Source organism: Jatropha curcas, chromosome 2, assembly GCF_041381405.1.
Source record: "Jatropha curcas cultivar XTBG-Jc1 chromosome 2, XTBG_Jcur_1.0, whole genome shotgun sequence".
Classification (NCBI taxonomy): Eukaryota; Viridiplantae; Streptophyta; class Magnoliopsida; order Malpighiales; family Euphorbiaceae; genus Jatropha; species Jatropha curcas.
The window spans coordinates 7,645,739-7,665,782 of NC_143152.1; the positions used below are offsets into that span (position 1 = coordinate 7,645,739).

General features: G+C 29.3%; 1 protein-coding gene across 1 annotated transcript; it reads right to left on the bottom strand.

Moving 5' to 3' along the window:
* Window positions 1-8,654: 8,654 nt before the first annotated feature.
* On the bottom strand, window positions 8,655-11,732 carry PTL (Duplicated homeodomain-like superfamily protein). Its single transcript, XM_012211052.4, has 2 exons — window positions 11,109-11,732; window positions 8,655-10,299 (listed from the first exon to the last, which is right to left on the bottom strand). Exons 1-2 carry the CDS (start codon window positions 11,609-11,611, stop codon window positions 9,060-9,062), a joined length of 1,743 nt encoding a protein of 580 aa, XP_012066442.1. The 5' UTR covers window positions 11,612-11,732; the 3' UTR covers window positions 8,655-9,059.
* Between the last annotated feature and the right edge of the window lie 8,312 nt (window positions 11,733-20,044).

Below are 20,044 nucleotides of genomic sequence, written 5' to 3' on the forward strand. Positions count from 1 at the left end.
TGAAATTCTAATCTTTTCTCCCTCTAAATAAACCCACTTAGATCCAGAAGCACTTTCCAGCCTTCTGTTTTTAAGTTTGCAAGCTCCTTTTCATTTTAGAGTTGAAAGTGCAGGTGCTTTTATTATGAAACTTTTACTAGCAAAACCAAAACAACATTTTTCCTAAACTTTGTTGTTTTTGTTGATAGATCCAAAAACCATTTGTTGTTGAATGTTAGTTTTGTGATCCATTTCATTGAAGGAAAGAAATTTAAGCATTTTTTGTGATGGGATCTCCTTATTCTGTGGTATGTATTGATAATATTTTAGGTTTTTAATTTAATATTTGATGATTTAGTTTTGAGCTGGTTAAGATTTGACTTATGTATTCATAAGTTGGTTAAGATTTGATTTATGACTATGATTATTAGTCGAGAGAATATGAGACTGCAACTTATTTAACTAGGATTTGCGGACTCCACTACGCAAAATAGGAAATTCATTAGCTTGTCTACATGGATTCCACGTGTAAAGCTGATTCGGAGGTGCTTTATGCCACGTTATTTGCCACATGTGACAAAATGAATTTTTTAAGCACATTCATGTTTCCGGCCAGTCTAAACTAGACTGAGACATTAAAATGCAAATGTTAAAAAGTTTAAATACTTAATTTGATAAAATTTTCCATTCAAACACCAAAATAGAAAGAAAAAAATGAAAAGTTCATACACTAAAGTTATACTTATCCCTTTTATTAACAATGAATATCCATACATTTCAATATTTATTTATCTTAAAATTGCAAATTAAGAAAGCTCTTTGAGGTTTAGTAAGATCAATTTTTTTTATATAATTTCAATAATTTTATACAATTTCTTTTCGACATTGATATATTTTTCTCTTCTAATTTCTATTACTCTATCAAATTAGGAAAATTTTGATAAATCATACAAGAAAGTCGTTTATATGAAATTATTATTAAGAATGATATATATACGTCTATGATTGAATTTTTATTATCTATTTTATTTTATTATTTTTAATATCATCTAAGAAAATTTATTAATTAAATCAATAGTTTTTGAGTATATATTTCATTTTCAATTTTATTATAGATATTAATTTTTATATAATTAGTCTAATTTGAAATTGAAATAGATGTTCTTTAATTTAAACAATTTTCAACAAAAAAATTAGCAAAATATGAAGTTCTAAATAATTTAAATTATAAATTTTTCTTAATTAAATTATATATTTTAAAAATATTATTAGACAATATCTCTAATATTATAAATAAAAATATTTACTGTGCATAGCACCAATATGTTGTTAGTTATTATCATGACCCGTTTCCAAGGGCCGAACCGACATTAGGATTTGGATGGGCTTAAGGCCTCCTAGGCCTATAGTAAGCCTAATTAATATATGCACGCACCCATATTATTTATTTACAACTCATTTGGAATATAATTGCGGAACTCCATAATTTACAGTCCTTTTCATTTACATGCTTAATATAACTTTTAATAATTTTTAAAGGTTCTCAACTCGGAAATTCCGATAATATGTTTTGGGCTTGAGCCCAACCCTGTAAATTTGGGCGCGGATTAGGATTATACAGTATTTGCAGCCCATACAGTCAAAAATCCAGATTTTTTATTTAATAAAAAAAAATTCAAAAGTTTTGAAAATAAAATCACGGGGTGTTTCAATCTCCCCTCTTAAAACAATTCATTATCGAATTAAATTTTAGTAAAAAAGAGTAAGAATGGACACATAAGTGATTTCAAGATCGTAAGAGATACTTCAAATACCAAAGAGATAGCTCAAGAGTGAATAACAAATACTGAGGAAAAGGGAGGGGTGCGGTATTCGGATGGTACTTCTATCACCAACCATCATGTTTCTTTTCTGCGGAAGCTTCCTCTAATGATCTAGAGAGGACAATTACATTTCAAATAACCGTTCCAAAACAATTTTCCCTTTAACTTATATCCCAAAACATTTAACGCATACATATAATGAAACGTTAATCTTATAATGAAACAGGGATGCATTTGAGGCATATATTTCTAATTTCCTAAACCAAGAAAAGGGTTTAGATTAAGTGGAATGAGACCTGACATAATTCTGAAAGTATTTTTCTCTTATCGTATATTAAGAGTGCTTAATGTTTAAGCATTTTTTTTTAACTTAAACCTTTATAACTTGATTGTTTTGCATCTGTCTATGCCAAGAGTTTAGAAGCAGACAATTAAGATTTCTAATGGTAGGGTTATATATATATATATATATATATATCAATTCAATACCACTCGACTAAATAATACATAGCTTAAGGAGGCAATATTTGCTCAAACTCCCCATTAATTTGCTGAAGTCCTCTATATCTTGCCATGTCCATGCCTTACTAGCTTATTTCATAATTACATTCCATCTACATTTATAACAGATTCTACCCTACATGCCTAAACACTACTTAGATACTACTAGCATCAAGCAAGTTCAATGTTCGGCATTGGTGCCACTACACTAGCTTGGTTTGACTAAGTACAACTAGGCATTAGGTTCATCCATCCATGATGTAAGATTCATGTCATTCACTTATGGCAAGCGTTGAATAAAGATACATTCCTGCAATTAAACTATGTCCTTCCTTTGTGTTTATTTCTATTCCCATATATGCCCTTGAATATCCCAACAATGATATCATTAAAATATTCTCTTCCTCCAAGTCCATTGCAACTGCCTATCACCTTCAAAATTTGTAAAGTTTATATCTAATATAATCTAAGAACATCATCAAGGAATATCATCAACCTTAATTGTGTTGTTGTCATATACTTTACTCCAAGCAAGGTTAATACCTCATTGAGTTCTTCAATATCTAAGTTACCATGTACCAGTCCTCAAATGGACCCAACTAATCAATTATTCATTTTAACCATAAGGTATGTCGCAAACCGCCATTTATAACATAATCCTATTCATTTAATCGCAATTACTATCAATTGCTAAGGAATTCAGAGTGGGTTTACATTGACTCCAAATTATGTATCAATAACTCTCACCCTAATTGGTACCTCAATCATACCATGAGCAATTTAAATTAATAAATAATGTGATTGACACACATGAGTTGACCTTCAATTATAGTTAAGATGTAATCTTAAATCATCTCATTAACACATACAATAATCTTATAGTTTATGCTTTCAGTCTTTGAATACTTGCGTGTATTCTTCTCACTAAATTTGCTAAAATTATCCCAAATTCACTTATTTATTCTTATACCCATTTTCAATATTCCAAATGAATAGTAAATTAAACCCCAGCTAGCTTATTAATAAATAAGATACTCCAAATACCTTTATGTTCCACTAAGGACATAAATATAACTTTCCTTCTCTATCCAATAAAATAAGTAACTCGCAAAAGATGCACTAAGTATAGGAATTTCTTATGTTTTATTGTTTTACATCAAGAAATTGCATTTATTCACATTCGTTGTCCTCTCAAGCTATATCCCATGATTTTTTATCAACTCTCATCCCTAATTTTTCTAACTAGATGCTATCAAGCTAAAGAAATCAAAATTTTCTCATTAGAACCCATACATTTCTTAACCAGTAACCCCTTTCCCAAACAAAACTTGATTCACAATATCATATTTTCATACCATATACCCGTTCCAAGGGCCAGATCGGCACTAGGATTTGGATAGGCTTAAGGCCTCCTAGACCTATAGTAAGCCTATATTAGTTAAACTCATATTTTAATCATAGTCATGGCTTCAGGTCCATTAACTATATTTCATAGGCATATCAAAATACAATTCACATCATTAATGTATGCACCCATATTATATATTTACAACTCATTTGGAATATAATTGTGGAACTCTATAATCTACGGTCCTTTTCATTTACATGCTTAATACAGCTTTTAATAATTTTTAAAAGTTCTCAACTCGGAAATTCCGATAATATATTTTGTACTCTTTCTTTGATGAGTTTAACAATACTAGAAATAATGATGATCGATATCTTACTCTAATATGATAGACAATTGAAGATCAATTACAGCATGCAAATGATAAATTTTCCAATTCTATGTGAAACTCTATTGTTCGAATAGTTTTTTTTAATCCTTTTGTTGTTTTGAATATTTTTTATTTCTTTAATATTAGTTTTAGTTATTATATAATATAATATATTTTGCAGTTATTTGGATTCATTTTTACTTATTATGTAATTAATTTTTGCAGTTTTTATTTTTTTTTATATTTAGAATGATATTAAGTAACCTTTTAATTTTTTTATTATTAATTTAAATTATATAACTAACTTTATTTTTTAGTTTTAAGTGTCTATTGTTTAATATTATTTTTATTTATATGCAATAATATTAATAATTTAGATTTTAATATTTTTTTAGAGTTTTTATTTTCAATAAGCTTTAATAAATTATCTTTTGTAGCTTTTAAAAATTTTTTTTTCTAATACTATTATAATGCAAGAATATTAATAATATTATAATTTTAATTTTTTTTGGAGTTTTTATGGATGATAGCTTGGTAATAAATTAATAAGTTAGCTTTATTTAATTATAACTTTAATCTTACACTTTCATTTGTTTTATTTACTATACTTTAATTAATAACTGCTGACCCATCACCTTGAATCGGACCCACACTTGAACTTAAATGGCTGCTCGTAAACTTTTATGAAACCTGGGTCCACAATCAAACAAGACTCGAGCCCATACATTCATATCATCATTGTCATACATCAGACACAGGCCCTCTAGGCCCATCATTATTTGTGGATCAAGTATCATTTCGAATTACTTTCATCAAGCAGCAATCATCACATTGCCCTTTACTTAGCTTTCTTGATTGATTGCAATAATTTGAAAATATTGAGATTGTGGCTAACAAAATACAGAAAATTAACTGAATGTGACTACTTTTCTAAAATAATACTTTTATCCTTTTTTTCCTCTCCATTTTGATTAAAATATATAAAAAAAATTTATTTTATGGGCACAATTCTTTTTCCTGCATGATTTTTATAATTTCGTCCCAACGAGTTCACGATTTGAAATATTGTGCATATTTCAAACACCCTTTGTTTTATTGGAAATTGATTCATCAGTCTTTGCAAAAATCTAAATTCTGTATCCTAACCTACGAAGAAAGTGAAATGAAGAAAGTGCTTGCAATTTTTTCGATAGAGCACAAATTTAACACTTCTTCTTGCATTAATTGATTTATTGGATAAAGAGAATATGATGACATAATTGATTTTTAAAATCATTTTAAAAATTTATTTTTTCAGAAAAATATTTTTTTATTATTTTTAATTTTAATATATTTCATCTTTTTTAAAAATATTTTTTAGCATGTTTTTTACTATTAAGGATAGAGAAAGATTCAAGTTAAATATACATTTATCACCAAATTAAATGCATAATTTTATTAATATTATTTTTATTTATATATTTATTTTAATAAAAATATAAAAAAATTATGTAGCATAATATAAATATAATTAGTATTCATTATTTATTTTTGCAAAATTATTATTTCAAAGATATTTTAAAAAAAAGTAAATGAATTTTAAATTATAAATTTATTTCATATATGAATTTGTAAAATTCAATTGAATTACACATTTTAAATTAATCATATACAACATGAATAATTCATTCACAAATAAATTTTATATTTTGAATTTATTTATATTAAATGGAGTGTTAACGTAATGTATTAACCATTTAAAATTAAAAAAAATTTAAATTATTTGGTAATGTATTAACCATAAGTTTTAGCATGTCGACATGTAATTCAAGGGTAAACGAGGCTCGGTAGCTTGGGCTTTTAGCCTGGCATTCTACTCCCATTCTCGATGGTTAGAATTAGACAGCCATCATAATCAAAAAAAAAAAAAAAAAAAAAAAAAAAATCATTGTTTTTTTAAGTAATTTTGCAACTTCAAATCCCTTATTTTTCTTCTATGCTACTCAAATGTAAATCTAATTTTCCACATAGAGCTTAGTTTAGCGAAGTTCTTTTATAAGGTCAGGCCCATTTTCATACACTGCAAATTGGCTGCCCATTAACAGTTAGTAACCATATAACCAGTTAAATAGCCCATGTGGGTCCATAGCCAGCGACCTTCTGGTAATTTATACAAGTCGCTCACCGGCTGAGATAATAGAATATTTTTCTTTTTTTTTTTTTCTTAGTATTGATGGGAAAATTCAAATTTATATCTATTGACAGATTCTACGTTTACTCGTTGCTAGAATATGGCTTTGTGTGCGGTGATACAAGATTTAGGTTATGTTTGAAAGCATAATTTTTTTTTTTCATTGGTGTGTAAACGTTCAAGTTCATTGAATATTGAACACTAATAAATTGATAAGTAGGCCACAAATACAATCACATCTTCCAAAACTTAAGAATATACATGTGTAAAATACAAGAACTGAAGATGAATCTGAACTGCATCGAATCTATTAAAAGGTTACGCAATTGATGTTTCCATAGCTATTTCTAGGTTAAAAATAGTTGAGTAAGGCTACAAAGCTGGACTTTCCAATTTTAGCCAAGTTTAGAAGCAACAGCACATGGAAATTGGCAAATATATATATATATATATATATATATATATATATATATATATATATATACACATATAAAAAAAAAACCCTCAAAGCTCAGTAACTTGTCATATCAAGTTGAAATGGCACTGCACTGCCCACCACCAGTCTTCTCCTTCATCTCCACCACCACGACCACCACCAGAACTAAAAGCTGGGTTTTGCCTTTTTTTTTTTAAAACAAAAAAAAATTCCCATAATTGTCAAGAAATATCCTTTCCTTTCCTCCAATTGCCTGCCAAAATGACTAAAACTGTCTCTAGGCATTGAGACAAGCAAGCAGCAGGCTTCAAGAAACAACACGAAAAAGAAAAGAAATCAAGACATAAAATTAAATTAAATGATACTAACACTTTTGTTGTTGCTGGTGATAGATAGTGACTGTAATATTGTCTCCCCTTTTCTTTGGCTTCTCCTGACGGGAAGCTTCTTTACTCTTTCCTTATTCGTACGGATCAAAAGTCCTTTCCTTTAAAAAAAAAATAAAAGAAAGAAAATCATCAGTGACTTTCATATGACACAATAACACGTTCATTTTCTTGTGTTGCGGTTCATGTAAATACACCGTCTTTGTGTGTTTGTGTATGGTACCATCATGTTTGTTATCCAAGAAGCAAGAATAAAGGTTTCTCGAGAGGTTTTGTTTGGGACATCTCTTTCCCTTTCTTTCTTTCTTTTTCTCTTTATTTTTTGTAATATAACTCAGAAAGTTCGCCTCAATGGGAAATTCAAAGATAATATTTTATTTTTCTTTCATTTTATAATTTCCATCAGTTAATATATCATTAAACTACTTCAAGCTATAAATATAGGATTATTCAAAGTTGATTTATGAATTTATTAGACAAATTAATCATCTATTTTTCTATTTAAATATGTAGAGCAATTAGGAAAGGAAACTTAGAAGAAAACTGATTCTCTGTTATGTAGCTAATACCTTTTTTTTCCCAAAGGGGAGGAGCAAGATTCCAGGAGACTACAAGCAATGACATTGATGTTATGCCTCAACCAAAGGGTAACCAATTCCAGTACGAGGACCATCAGCAAGCTTAGCAAAGAAATCCACATAAAAATTTCCCTTCATGATATATTATACCAATTTGACAATCTCATTCCAAGTCCAGAATTCCATTTGACTCTTAATGAATAATAAAGAAAAAAACTTTAGAGGTACAATTAATTAAGGTTTTTATGTCCATCAAAAATCACATTCAAATCTTAATATTTCTTTACATTTTCATAACTTCTGATTATATATATATATATATATATATATATATATATATATATATATATATATATATGTTTCTGATGGAAAATAGTAAAAAGTTAATATGTCAGTATTATATAAGTACCATTTCATTAATTTTGGAAAACCAATTTTTACAAACAATATGCGAGCATTAATGATCCAATTACTCGCATTACAGGAGCTTAATGTTTTAATATGAATATTCCTTCTATTTCCATTAAATAGGAAAAAGAAAATAAAATATCTTAGCCTGAACAAAGATGTAAGAATTGAGAGGACAAGTCAAGGGGAAGCATTCAAGAAAGTCCTCTCTCTCTCTCTCTGTATAACCCTATTTTTTAAAGTAACCCTAATGAGGATTGTTCACGTCAGAGAGTTTTTAAAACTCAATTTGTAGGATGCATTTTTTCATTATTAAACATTAATTTGCTGAACGGCTTTCACCAGCATCCTGATAGTATCAAAACACTATATGTGCTTTGCAAAACGACATTTTTTCTTGGCCATAGCTAAGTACTTGTTTTATGTATATATACAGACATAAAAGAGTGTTTCTTAATGGTACAAGCTACTTGTACCATGCACACGCCTACACAACACCTCTCAGGAACCCTTCAAGAAGAGAACCTGTATTCAGATTTTAGACCTCCTGCTTTTCTTGAGAAGCTTTTACCTTGAAAAGGAAAATCTAAATATTTCACTACTCCGATAAAACATGGTCTAAATAGAAATTTAAATGGAATTACCCTGACAAATATATCAATAAAAATAAATAAGGAATCGATCATTCCATATAAGAAGCAAATCATGAACTAGCACAACAATGCAATTTTTTATCTTAAACCTCCAATATATATAATAATAATAATAATAATAATATAATAATAATAATACTATATAATGAACAAGGGCCATTAAATGAAAAACTCCAATACCCATAATATAAAAATCCTACGTCAGTTCTCTCTCTGTCTGATCCTTTGCTTACAGACTGCAATAAGGTCCCATCTTGTGTCAATTCTCGTACCCAGTTTAACAAGTCAAATTTCTCGTCTCCACATCATAATCATCTTCGTGGATCCTCTTCTTCCTGCTGCTTGGTAGACCAACTAAACAAACTGTCAGTATTTGTTTAATTAATTAAATAATTAATTATGATAGCTCAGTCTTGCTGGCTTTGATGATGATGATGATGATGATGATGATGATGATGATCTCCTTTATTAACGTTCAATCCATAATTCATCCACAAATTCTCTGTCCCATCACTCATCAAGAACCTAAAGCAGCTATCATTCACTACTGCTGCATTAGAATTTGCAGTTTCTTGATTTTCTTGTTCATTAATCTGATCAATGTAACCTGATGCTCCAGCATTATACATTGACTGATCATTTCTTGGATAGTAACAACCATTTCTCGAATTATTATTCTCCTTTCTTTTCTTTGCGACTTTTCTTGAATAATTACTGATACTACTTTCCCATTTCTCTTTGCACATTATTGCACTTCTATGATATCCCATACAAACCATCTTTGCTGCTATTTCTTCCCATAGTGCTTCTTCTTCTTCGTTTTCCTTTTCTTCTTCTTCTTCTTCCTCATTTTGAGCAAACCTTGACTCAATGCTACTTTTCAATTGCATTAGTCTTGTCACTTCTTCATCAGTCCAATTACCACATTTTTCATTTCCACTTTGGCATTTTTCACTTTGATTTTGAATTTCTTTTCCTGTTAATTTTCTCAAAGTATCCATTAAAGCAGCATCGCGAGCTTCGATCCATGCTCGCTCTTTAGCCCAAAATTTGTGCTCTCTATCTATTCTTGCAGCTTCTTGTTGTCTCCATTCTTCTTCTCTAGCAATTCTTTCTTGTTCTTTTTGTTCTAGAGTCTGCGTCAATTTCTCTAACCAAGCTTCTTGCCTATGAATTAACTTTCTCATTTGCGAATCAATAAATTCTTTAATCTTTGCTTTCCAACTCTTCCCATCTCTTCTCTTTCTTCTCTTTTCAATTGAGTCATTCTCCATCAATGTAGCTGTGCTTAAATTATTATCCTCATCAGAAGAACAGGTGTCGAACTCAGAGGAATTTGAGAGACTAAGACTATCACAAAGCTTATTTTGAGAGTGAAAGTTGGTTTCTTGATTATTACTTTGAGTAGTACAAGTGGTGTGAAATGGAAGATTAGTGTTATTATTAACAAAATGAGTTTCAGGGATTGAAGCAGAATTGCTTGTTTCTCCATAAAGAGCTTCAAGTTGTCTAAAGAATCTATAGTGCTTACCATCTTGTCTTCCTGCTTTACCTTCTTTAGTCTTCTTGTAATATTTGTACAAGTTTTCAAATTTTTCTCTGCATTTCTTTCCACTCCTTTGATATCCATGCTCCTCGCACATTATCCTACATTAAGAAAATAAAAAGTGAAAAAAAATTTTTTAAAAAAGATCAACAAACCCTAGCTAGATCGAAATGTGAAGTACCCAATGAAGTTCATGTGATAATGTGCTGAGCAAATGCTAAATATATATATGTTTTGCTAGTCAGTTAGTTTTAGTTAGCCCAATTTAGCATATAGGTAACTATTAAATTCGCTAAACAAAGATAAAAAGTGGGTGAGATAAGGTTCCTATTACTATCAGTCGATGGGCAGCTAATAAGTATCTAAAAGGTCAGCCATTTTTCAGGAAACTTGCACCAGAAAGAAGGGTACAGATTTTCAAACTGAAAAACAAGTCAGGACTGAACCCTTATACAATAACCCATTTGAATTCAACAAAAAACCACAAAATGAAGTGAAGAAATATAATAATAATAATAATAATAGCACCTGAGTCTTTTGTTACTGATCATGAGCAGTCATTTTCTTAGTCAAAACCTGTGAAAGTGAAACGAAATTTTCTCCAAAAAGGTTTCTCAGGCAACACCAGCAAAAGAAAAAGAAAAATGACAAGCCTTTTTTATATTTTTTAAAATAAAAACTCAAACTTCCTCAGCTATTATTATCATTATACACAATCAACATGAAGTGAGAAAAGTTTTAAAAAACTAACAAGTGATTTTTTAAGAATATTGTTCCTCAATGGAAGAGTGAAGCAACAGTTAGTAATTAAAAAAAAAAAAAAAAAAAGCCCCAAAAATTGAAACAAGAAAAAGAAAGAAGTAGTAGTAGTTGAATAAAGATATTAGCTAGGGTAATATATAGAAAATACCTAGAAACTTCATCCCATAAAGGACCCTTTTGATTAGCTTCTTTAAACTTTGAATCAAGACGAGATCTGATCTCAAGAAGTGTTAAGGTCTCTTGTCGAGGCCATCTTCCAGTCCCACCATCACAACCACCAAAGGATGCAGCTTCTGCTTCCAAACCACTAAGTGTAGGTGTAGCAGCAGCAGTAGCAACAGTGGTGTTTCCACTACTACCAGTAGCTCCCCCACCAGAAGGAGGAGGAGCCGCTACCGCCATGCAAGGAGGACCAGCAGCAGCAGTAGACTCAGAATGAAAATCGTGTAAACCACCGCCACCTCCACCACCACGAGGCAACAGCATCATCATATCATAGTGGTGGGTCTGCGGTTGCAGATTCCGGTAGAGTTCAGTTGGAGGTGGGTGGGGTTGTGGGATTGATGGGAAATGGTGGGTAGGTCCACCGCTAATGAATTGGCGGAGATCTACAGTGTACTGATTATGGTGAGTGTGATCTTCCATTTCCATTGATTCTTGAAAGGAAGAGAAGAGAAGAAAAGAAAAGAAAGATAAAGACTTTGAGAGTGAGAGAGAGAGAGAGAGAGAGAGAGAGAGCGGCAGAGTCGGATCGTGTCGTCCACGTAAAAGGTCGAATTTATGCACAGGACATTGGTCCCAATGTCTGTAACTTCGGGTAACTACGTATACCTCACTCCCTTATATGTATGTATTCAGGTATATATATATATATATATATATAGAGGAAAAATTTAAATGTGAAGAAAGGAAACAAAAAATCCAGTTGCTTCCTTCCATTTTTAATTCAGTTTGTCTTGTCAAAAAACACTCTTTAATCTTTATTTTATTTTATAGTTTGTTCATCTACATATTTGTGAATGCAAATTAAATTTACTTTTGTTAATTAATGAATAATTAAAATTATGAACTTGAAATTTAAGAGACATGCTGTTAATTTTATTTTGTTAAATAGCAATTACAATTTATATGTTTTATAAATCGAGTTTGTTGAGTATAGGAGTTTATAGGGTTTTTTAATCCTTTTTGCAATGCTGGTATTTTGAAGTTTCGAGTGTCACTTTTTCATTTTAAATTAAAAATAAAAATATGACGTAATTAATAATAACTTTCAGAAAATTCATTCAACTTTATACTATTTTTGCACTGATACAATTATTGAAGGTAAAATCGATAAACCAATAACTCTAATAAACATATCAAAATCAAACATTACACATTTTGTCTAAATCAATGATCAAGTCATTTGAGTTCGAAAATTTGCATTTCAAAGATTGATTTCATTGTGCGAGTGAAAAAGCTTGAATACTCAAACAGTCAAATCAAGGTTGGAATCTTTTTTTTTTTTTTAAGGAGAAGATATTCCAAGATGACTAATTTTTTTCTCTATAACAATTGATGGATAACAAACTTGACTTTCAAGTTCTTTTCTACATTTTGAATGGTTGAAGATTAAGTTGAAGATGAGATAAATATTGTAACGCTCGAAATTTTATATAGGATTTATTTTGCGTTTAAAGTTATGAATTTTATTATCATTAATGGTGTATGGAGGGGCCCAGGATGGCCGCCTTAGCAAAAATTCTTTTAAAGAATTACCCCATACAAATATTTAAATTTTTTAATTTACTTTTTAAAATAATAAATATTTTTAATTTCATCCCTTGAACTTTTGAAAATTTTTTTAGCCCTCTTAACTTTAATTCATGCTCTGCCACTGAACGTCATTCACCTCTACACACTAATAAAAATAGTATTTTGATGTTTTTAGCCTTTGCATGTAAAATATTGATTTAATATAATAGTGTATAACTTTTGGAACAACTTTCACATTTATCAAATATCCAATAAATGTTTAATTGATATGATTTTACAAGTTGAAATGTCCAATAGAAAATTTTGCATTGAAGTATTTAATATGTGTAATTTTGTATTCAATGAGCCAAATCAAACATTGTAGGTTTCATAAAATTTTTTATGTAAAGTACATATGTGAATTCATACATTTGACTAGATTTAAATCTTAGTTTTAGCCCTTAAAACTTTATGGCAATGTATCTGTCAAAGACTCAAATAAACCAAATTTGTAACGATAGTTTATAAAAAGCTAAATGACCAAAAAAGTTTAGACTTGGTTTGTTTCTGTCATTTTAACTTATTCTTTTAATTTTAGCAATTATTTTTGTTTCCAATTATAGTCTCCGTCTTGTGTCCATTAAGAGATTGCTAATGTTAATATTAATCAGTGGAATCTACATTTTGACACATTAATGTCATATCACCATTTTGACACACAAACTTTAGGCTTTTTGGTCATTTAGCCTTTTAGAAAAATTTAACCGGAATCAAACCGTGAAATTAATGTACTCAAACTAACCAAATCTAAGGAATGTGATTTGGTTTGGTTTCAACAAGTTCAGCAGCTTTTAGTGATTCATGTATTCTATAAACATGTTATATATATATATATATATAAATGGAAAAGAAAACAATTTGCATTCCTTTTTTTATTCCATAACAAAAATAAAAAATAAATTTATTTAATTAAACAATTTTATAGTAATTTTTACATCTTAATTTTTTATTAATTCATTAAATAAACAATTTATTGATTTAGAATTGAAATGTAATTTTTTTTATCAGCAAATAAGTTTCTTAATACTATTTGATAAAAGAAAATCGGAAAAAAAATTTAATTAATTCAGGTATTTAACACACACCGATAGGCTTATCCAATACACCCAAACTAAGACCTGAATCGGTTAAATAAAATTCGGAAAATAACTAAAAACAATTAGGATAAACTTGAATCCTTTACTCTTGAGGTAAGAGTAAATAAATAAGACCCACAACATTATAGTCAAGCAATAAAACTTTCTATACCATTCAAATCTTTCTTGGCTAGGAAATCTGTGAAAGATTTTTAGATATTCTGATGTGAGCAAAACAAATATATGAACACAATAACCAATATAGAATTGAAATGTAATTACTACTAGCCATATTTTTTTTTTTAACACTTACTATTACAAAAATTATCAAAGATTATGATTTAATCCTTATATATATAATTTGCACAGAATGTGGACTAACATAGATTTTCCATAAATAATTATATAATTTACGTATTCGATAACAGTTTTTTTAGGTAGTTTTTAGCGTTTTGGCTAAACACTATTTTTTATAGTGTTCAACAACATATTGATTGAATTAGTTTTTATAAATTAAGATAAGTTTTATGAAAAGTTAACCTATATAACGTTTAACTTTTAACTTTTTATGAAAAGTTATTAAAATAGCTAATAGCTAAACGCTACTAAAGGAATTTTTCACTTAGTACATATGTGTGTGTGTGAATATATATATATATTATTTAAATTTGTTCAATTTGAATAGTTTTGACCCCAAAATTATAACATAATCAACGTAGTTTAAATTTTCAAGTTTTACAAATTGAATCCAACTACCAATTTTTAAAACCACTATAAAAAAGTTAAGGAAAAAAAAGGTCACTTAGATATGTAATTACTTACGTTAAAAGGATTAAAAAAAGATCACTTAGATAAGAAATTAATTAATATTTTCGATGTACATTCTCGACTATAATTATATACATTTACTTTTATTACTTTAAATGAGTTTCATATGAAATTATTTACGAATGCAGATTGCATTCAACAGTTTTCTGACCATTTGAATCATTACATATATATATATATATATATATATATATATATATATATAGAGAGAGAGAGAGAGAGAGAGAGAGAGACACACCCAATATTGGTATTCTCCTTTATCTTAAAATAATAGATTAATGTATTTATAAATTGTGATTCAATTGGTAATACAGATTGGGCATATGGAAAAAATTGTCAGATTCGATTCCTACTAAATACAGCTGTAAAGAAGGACGAAGAGTCTTAAGTGATAAGTTCCGAACCACATTAGGTGGTCCCTAGTAATAGACTGATGGTTTACACAAAAAAAAAAGAATTTTTTTTTTTTAGTTCCCATCCTACAATTAACCTAGACCAGTATTGAATGCAGAATTATAAGTTGAAAGTTAAGAGTTGAAATGTCATATTTAAATTTGAAGGAACAAATTAAATAATTTTTCAAATTTCAACAACAATAATAAATTTCAAATTTCTAAAATAATAATTCAATTAAATTGAATAATAAACTAAAAATAAGAATTCCATTGGAGTGTTCTCCATTAGATAGATAAATAGAAAATGAGAACTGGAGAGAGTGCCAGAGGCTAATGAATGAGATGACACGTGGTTAAACGACGAAATTTAGTACAGACAGAGGCCTGTATTTTGCTGACGCGTGTACAGTCCTTTATAGGATTCTGCCTTTTTGACCGTCCCTTCCTCCTCTCTCTTTGTGGGACTCCTATTGTTTTTTTGGCTCCTTCTAGTACTATCCACATAGAGGGACACTTCTTCCAATGCTTAACGGCATGGCGTTTCCGATATAAGGAGTCTCGCATTCCTCAGTGCGTTGCTTACAATTAGTTCAGTTAGTAAAATTAGACTTACTTATTAATCAAAGTTAATTTAATTGGAAAGAATTCCGAAGTTTTGAAATATTTTTCTAATTTTTAAATTTTTAACTTTTAAAAATTTTTCTTTACCCCTTAATTTTGAAATTTGACTTCACTCCCACACCTTTAAAATCCTAAAAACTATATTACTATTAGTAAAAATAATAATATCAGCATATTCATAATTTTAGTTACTTCCTCTGTTTCATTTTCATAGCAAAAATATAAATTTTATCTTATTCCATTTAAGTGCCCATTCAGGATTTTGAGATTATATTAATTGTATTTTTTAATTTTTATCCATATTTATTGGGTGTGATTAATTTATTTTTATATTTACATTTAAGAAGGATAATTTAGACATTATATCATTTATTTTTAAAAAATTAATTAATTTCAATCATTTTCTTAAATATTAAAAAAGAGTAAATATTAAAGTGGAATAGAGATAATATCATAATATTTTATATTAGTATTAATTAAATATTTTGTACTAATATATATGAATATTCAATAAATATTTCATAAGAATAGTGCAAGGGGCTATTATTGCACAGCCAGAGATTTATTACGAAGATTACCGTTTGAAATAGTGCATGTATACGTGATACTTTGGCTGCTTTTGACTTCTTTGCATTAATTGGCCAACATTTTTATTCCCCACTAACTCCTAATTGCGATGAGGAAGAATATACTTAGTTTAATTTGTATGTGACAAAATTTTTACTGCAGCTGGATAAAATGTATAAAATTACCGTCTTATACCTGGTGAGAGCATTTTAAACATTCTGTTCCACTATAGTAAAAATTATATCATGTGTAAATTGGGTCATTTAGTTCGACTGTTGTAATAATTATAGAACTGATCAACAATATTAACTATTAAATATCTTATTTGTACATATGAGGTTTTCATTGTAAATATCTTAGGTTGCACTAGAGTTTATTAGGGCAGTTCAGTATTTTTCCTTTAAGGTAAAAATAAATTGGGTCCCTAAATAATATGCGAATAAACACATAGGTTCCTTTACTTTAAAGAAATTAATTTAATGGACCTTATTGATATTTATGTCTCATTATAAAGCTTTTTTTCTTTACAAAAAGTTAACCTACAACACGAATTGGAAAAAAAAAAAAAAAAAAAAAGATAAAATAACCTCAGTTACAAATGAAGCATCATCGAAAATCATGCTATCTTCAATTAGATCAACCAATTTCTCATTATTCTGACAATTATGCTTACCAAGATTTATTAAATGAAATCTTCTCGTTAAATGAAGAACATAGCATCCATTATACTATTATTGCACTACATCAAATCCAAATACTCCCTTTGTGATCAAACTATCCATGCTCATGTAGGATTAGTTTTGTGAGAAGAGTTTTCTATTTGACGACGGAAAAGAATGTGATATGTTTAACATTTATCATTTTTGGGTACATTAACCAAAGATTTATTGAAGAGATATTTGATAATACCATTGAAAAAAAATCTAATAAGTTTCAACACAATGATAGAAAGTTATAAAAAATTAATTAGAACGACAACTAAATCGCTTGTTGATGTTCTTTGTACTGTATATGATGTTCAGCTTCGTAAGGATAACTAATGTCTCTTATTTCTTGTCTCTTCTCTCTTCTTTTTTTTTTTTTTCTTTCTACATACCAAATAGATGGTCAAAAGCACACTTTTCAGACAGAAGGACTTTATAATAAGATATAAGCATAGTTTAAGTTTGTCAAAGTAATAAGCATATGTGTTAATTTAAACAAAATATAAGGACCTATTATATAAATATCATTTTTAAAAGACAACTAATTTTATTTTGTACACATTAACCAAGTTTTATACATATGGTGGTTATATCCTAACTATCTTAGGATACACTAAGACTTGTTAGGGCAGTTTAGCATTTTTTTTCTTATTAAGGTTTTCATATCATGTCGTTTTGAAGCTGTAATAGGCTTGTAAAGTAGAGCAAAAAGTATCATCAAGAAGCACAATAGCTTTTACTCTTTTATTTCAGTTACTTCATTTTATCCTCTAATCCCAATATTCTATCTATTCTCATAATCCCTTCCTTTCCCTTTTGCCTCTATGCTCTCTTCTATATTGATGGGTCTTAGCATCTTATGTGTCCTATATTCTAAATTGATAATTTTTGATATCTATAAACTCACGTTTTCTTAACCCTTTAGCCATATCACATTTTGTAAAAGCTGCTCACAAGATCCATTTCGTTTGCAAATGATCCTTAGCCCAAGTCTAAAAAAGATTTTGGGTCAATAACCATTCTTTTGGCATGCTCGGTAAAACTTGTGAGTTCATGAAGATACGCACATTTGATAATTGCTAAATAAGGTGAGAAAATCTAGAAGCCTGGTGCTTGGCCACCAAATCTAAAGGATTTGATTGTCCTTCTTATCCTAATCATCGTTGCAAATCATGCGAACAAATTGGTCGATAAAAAATTTATCAAGAAAGTTGCTCAAGGTCCTAAAGTCTCAACCTTTAATAATAGGAACCTAGGAGATGAGTATGATCGCTCCACTTGCCTAGTGATTCTCCTTACTTGGTTTAAATTAGATATTTATGTATCCATGCTCAAATTGGTAGTAAGAACCATACAATGTTCAATGGAATGTTTAACTAAATCATGGAGGAGACCAAGAATCCTAATAGAAATTATGCCAAGATTTTAAGAACTCGTCAACCTCGATTGACAAGCTAGCCACACTGCTAAAATGCCGAATGCAAACTATGGCAGATATTCAGCTGAGCACTAATAATTGGTAAGTAATAACCACTTAGGTGCTTAACTTGTAATACGATGGCATCATATCTTGAGGCAACAAGGGTACATGCTTTAAAGGCCATAAACAGGGAGATCATTATAATATAAACTATGTTCACCAAGCGACGTACACCCAATCTCATAGCACTGCCTGCTCTTCTACCACAGTCATATTACCACTCCTACTCTATAAACATAAGCTACGCCAACTGTATAGACACAATAATAAAAATGTGGTGGTATCTTCACTTTCGACTCGATAGTGAATGCAGTTCCCTTAGGAGAAAGCACTATAGTGAGGACGGCATAACTCAATGTACTCTTAGCACCTATTAAGATTGAGTACAATCCTAATGCATTGCTCAATTTTTGGGATAGTAATGGTCCCTAAAATGATATGTAGAAAGTCATACTCAAACTAGATTGACCACTATTATCCTTTTCCAAGTGGATACAAAATTTTAGATTTTAATTTTATTCTTCAGTGAAGATAATATCTCTACTATTGAGTACATCTCCATATTTGTCACCCTATATGGAGAATTTGGAGTAGAGGACAGTTGGAAACTTAAGCTATAGCATCTTTGCTATTAAGTACATCTCCATATTTGTCAACTAATATGGAGAATCTATAGTTAAGGACCTCTAGGAACTCTCTAACTAAGTCTTTTATTAGTAATACACCAAATTAAAGCTAAATTCTATATAGATATGGTGATAATTGATGGAGAATCGAATTTTTTTTATCTTAACACCCAGGTTATCTTGTCTTACCTTGTTAGAGTGTCTTAACACCCTAACGAGTCTACGACTAAGTTCATAGAAAGGTTCACGAAATATAAGATTATGTATCACTTAGATCTCTAAGGCCAAATGTGTAAACTTAGTCCTAGGTTATGACAATCATAGAGCAATTTAAGGGATACAAATTCAAAGAGTTATACAAACTCATCAATAGGTAGTCGAATACAAGTGAATCTTGAAATAAAAAGAGTAGAATTACAGATCTTTGAAGGAACTTAGTACCTTGATCCCATAGAGATTCAAAATAATGTTATGTTACCAAGGTTGATGTAACCTTCAATTGCTTGAAGAAGGATGGTAGGTCACCCTAAGTGACAGGCTTTTTCGCAAGTGTACAAAATCGCAAATAAATAATAAAGAGTAAATAGAGTATTGTCCCTCGAAGATTATATACAAAGTACCAAAATTGTGTTAACATATTATTATTCATACGACAATAAGAGAATGTATTTGAAAATAAAAGAATTAAAGTAAAAACAATAAGAATGAGATCAAGTAAGAAGTTGTTGAAAAGAAATCAAGGGTTAAAAGTTACTAGGGATTTTGACGTCACTTAATTCTATCCAGTTTATCCTATTAGTTTGATAATCAATTTCAATTATTCAAGGAAATAACCCTAAACTCGCTAATAAGCTCTCTCGATGTTTTTTAACTATTTTAATCCAGTTCAATTACCCATCTCTTAATGGTGCGACCAAACATAGATTAAATCATTAAGTTCTTGTGATTATTCAGGAATTCACAAATTAAGGCCTTTAATTTTATAAAAACTTC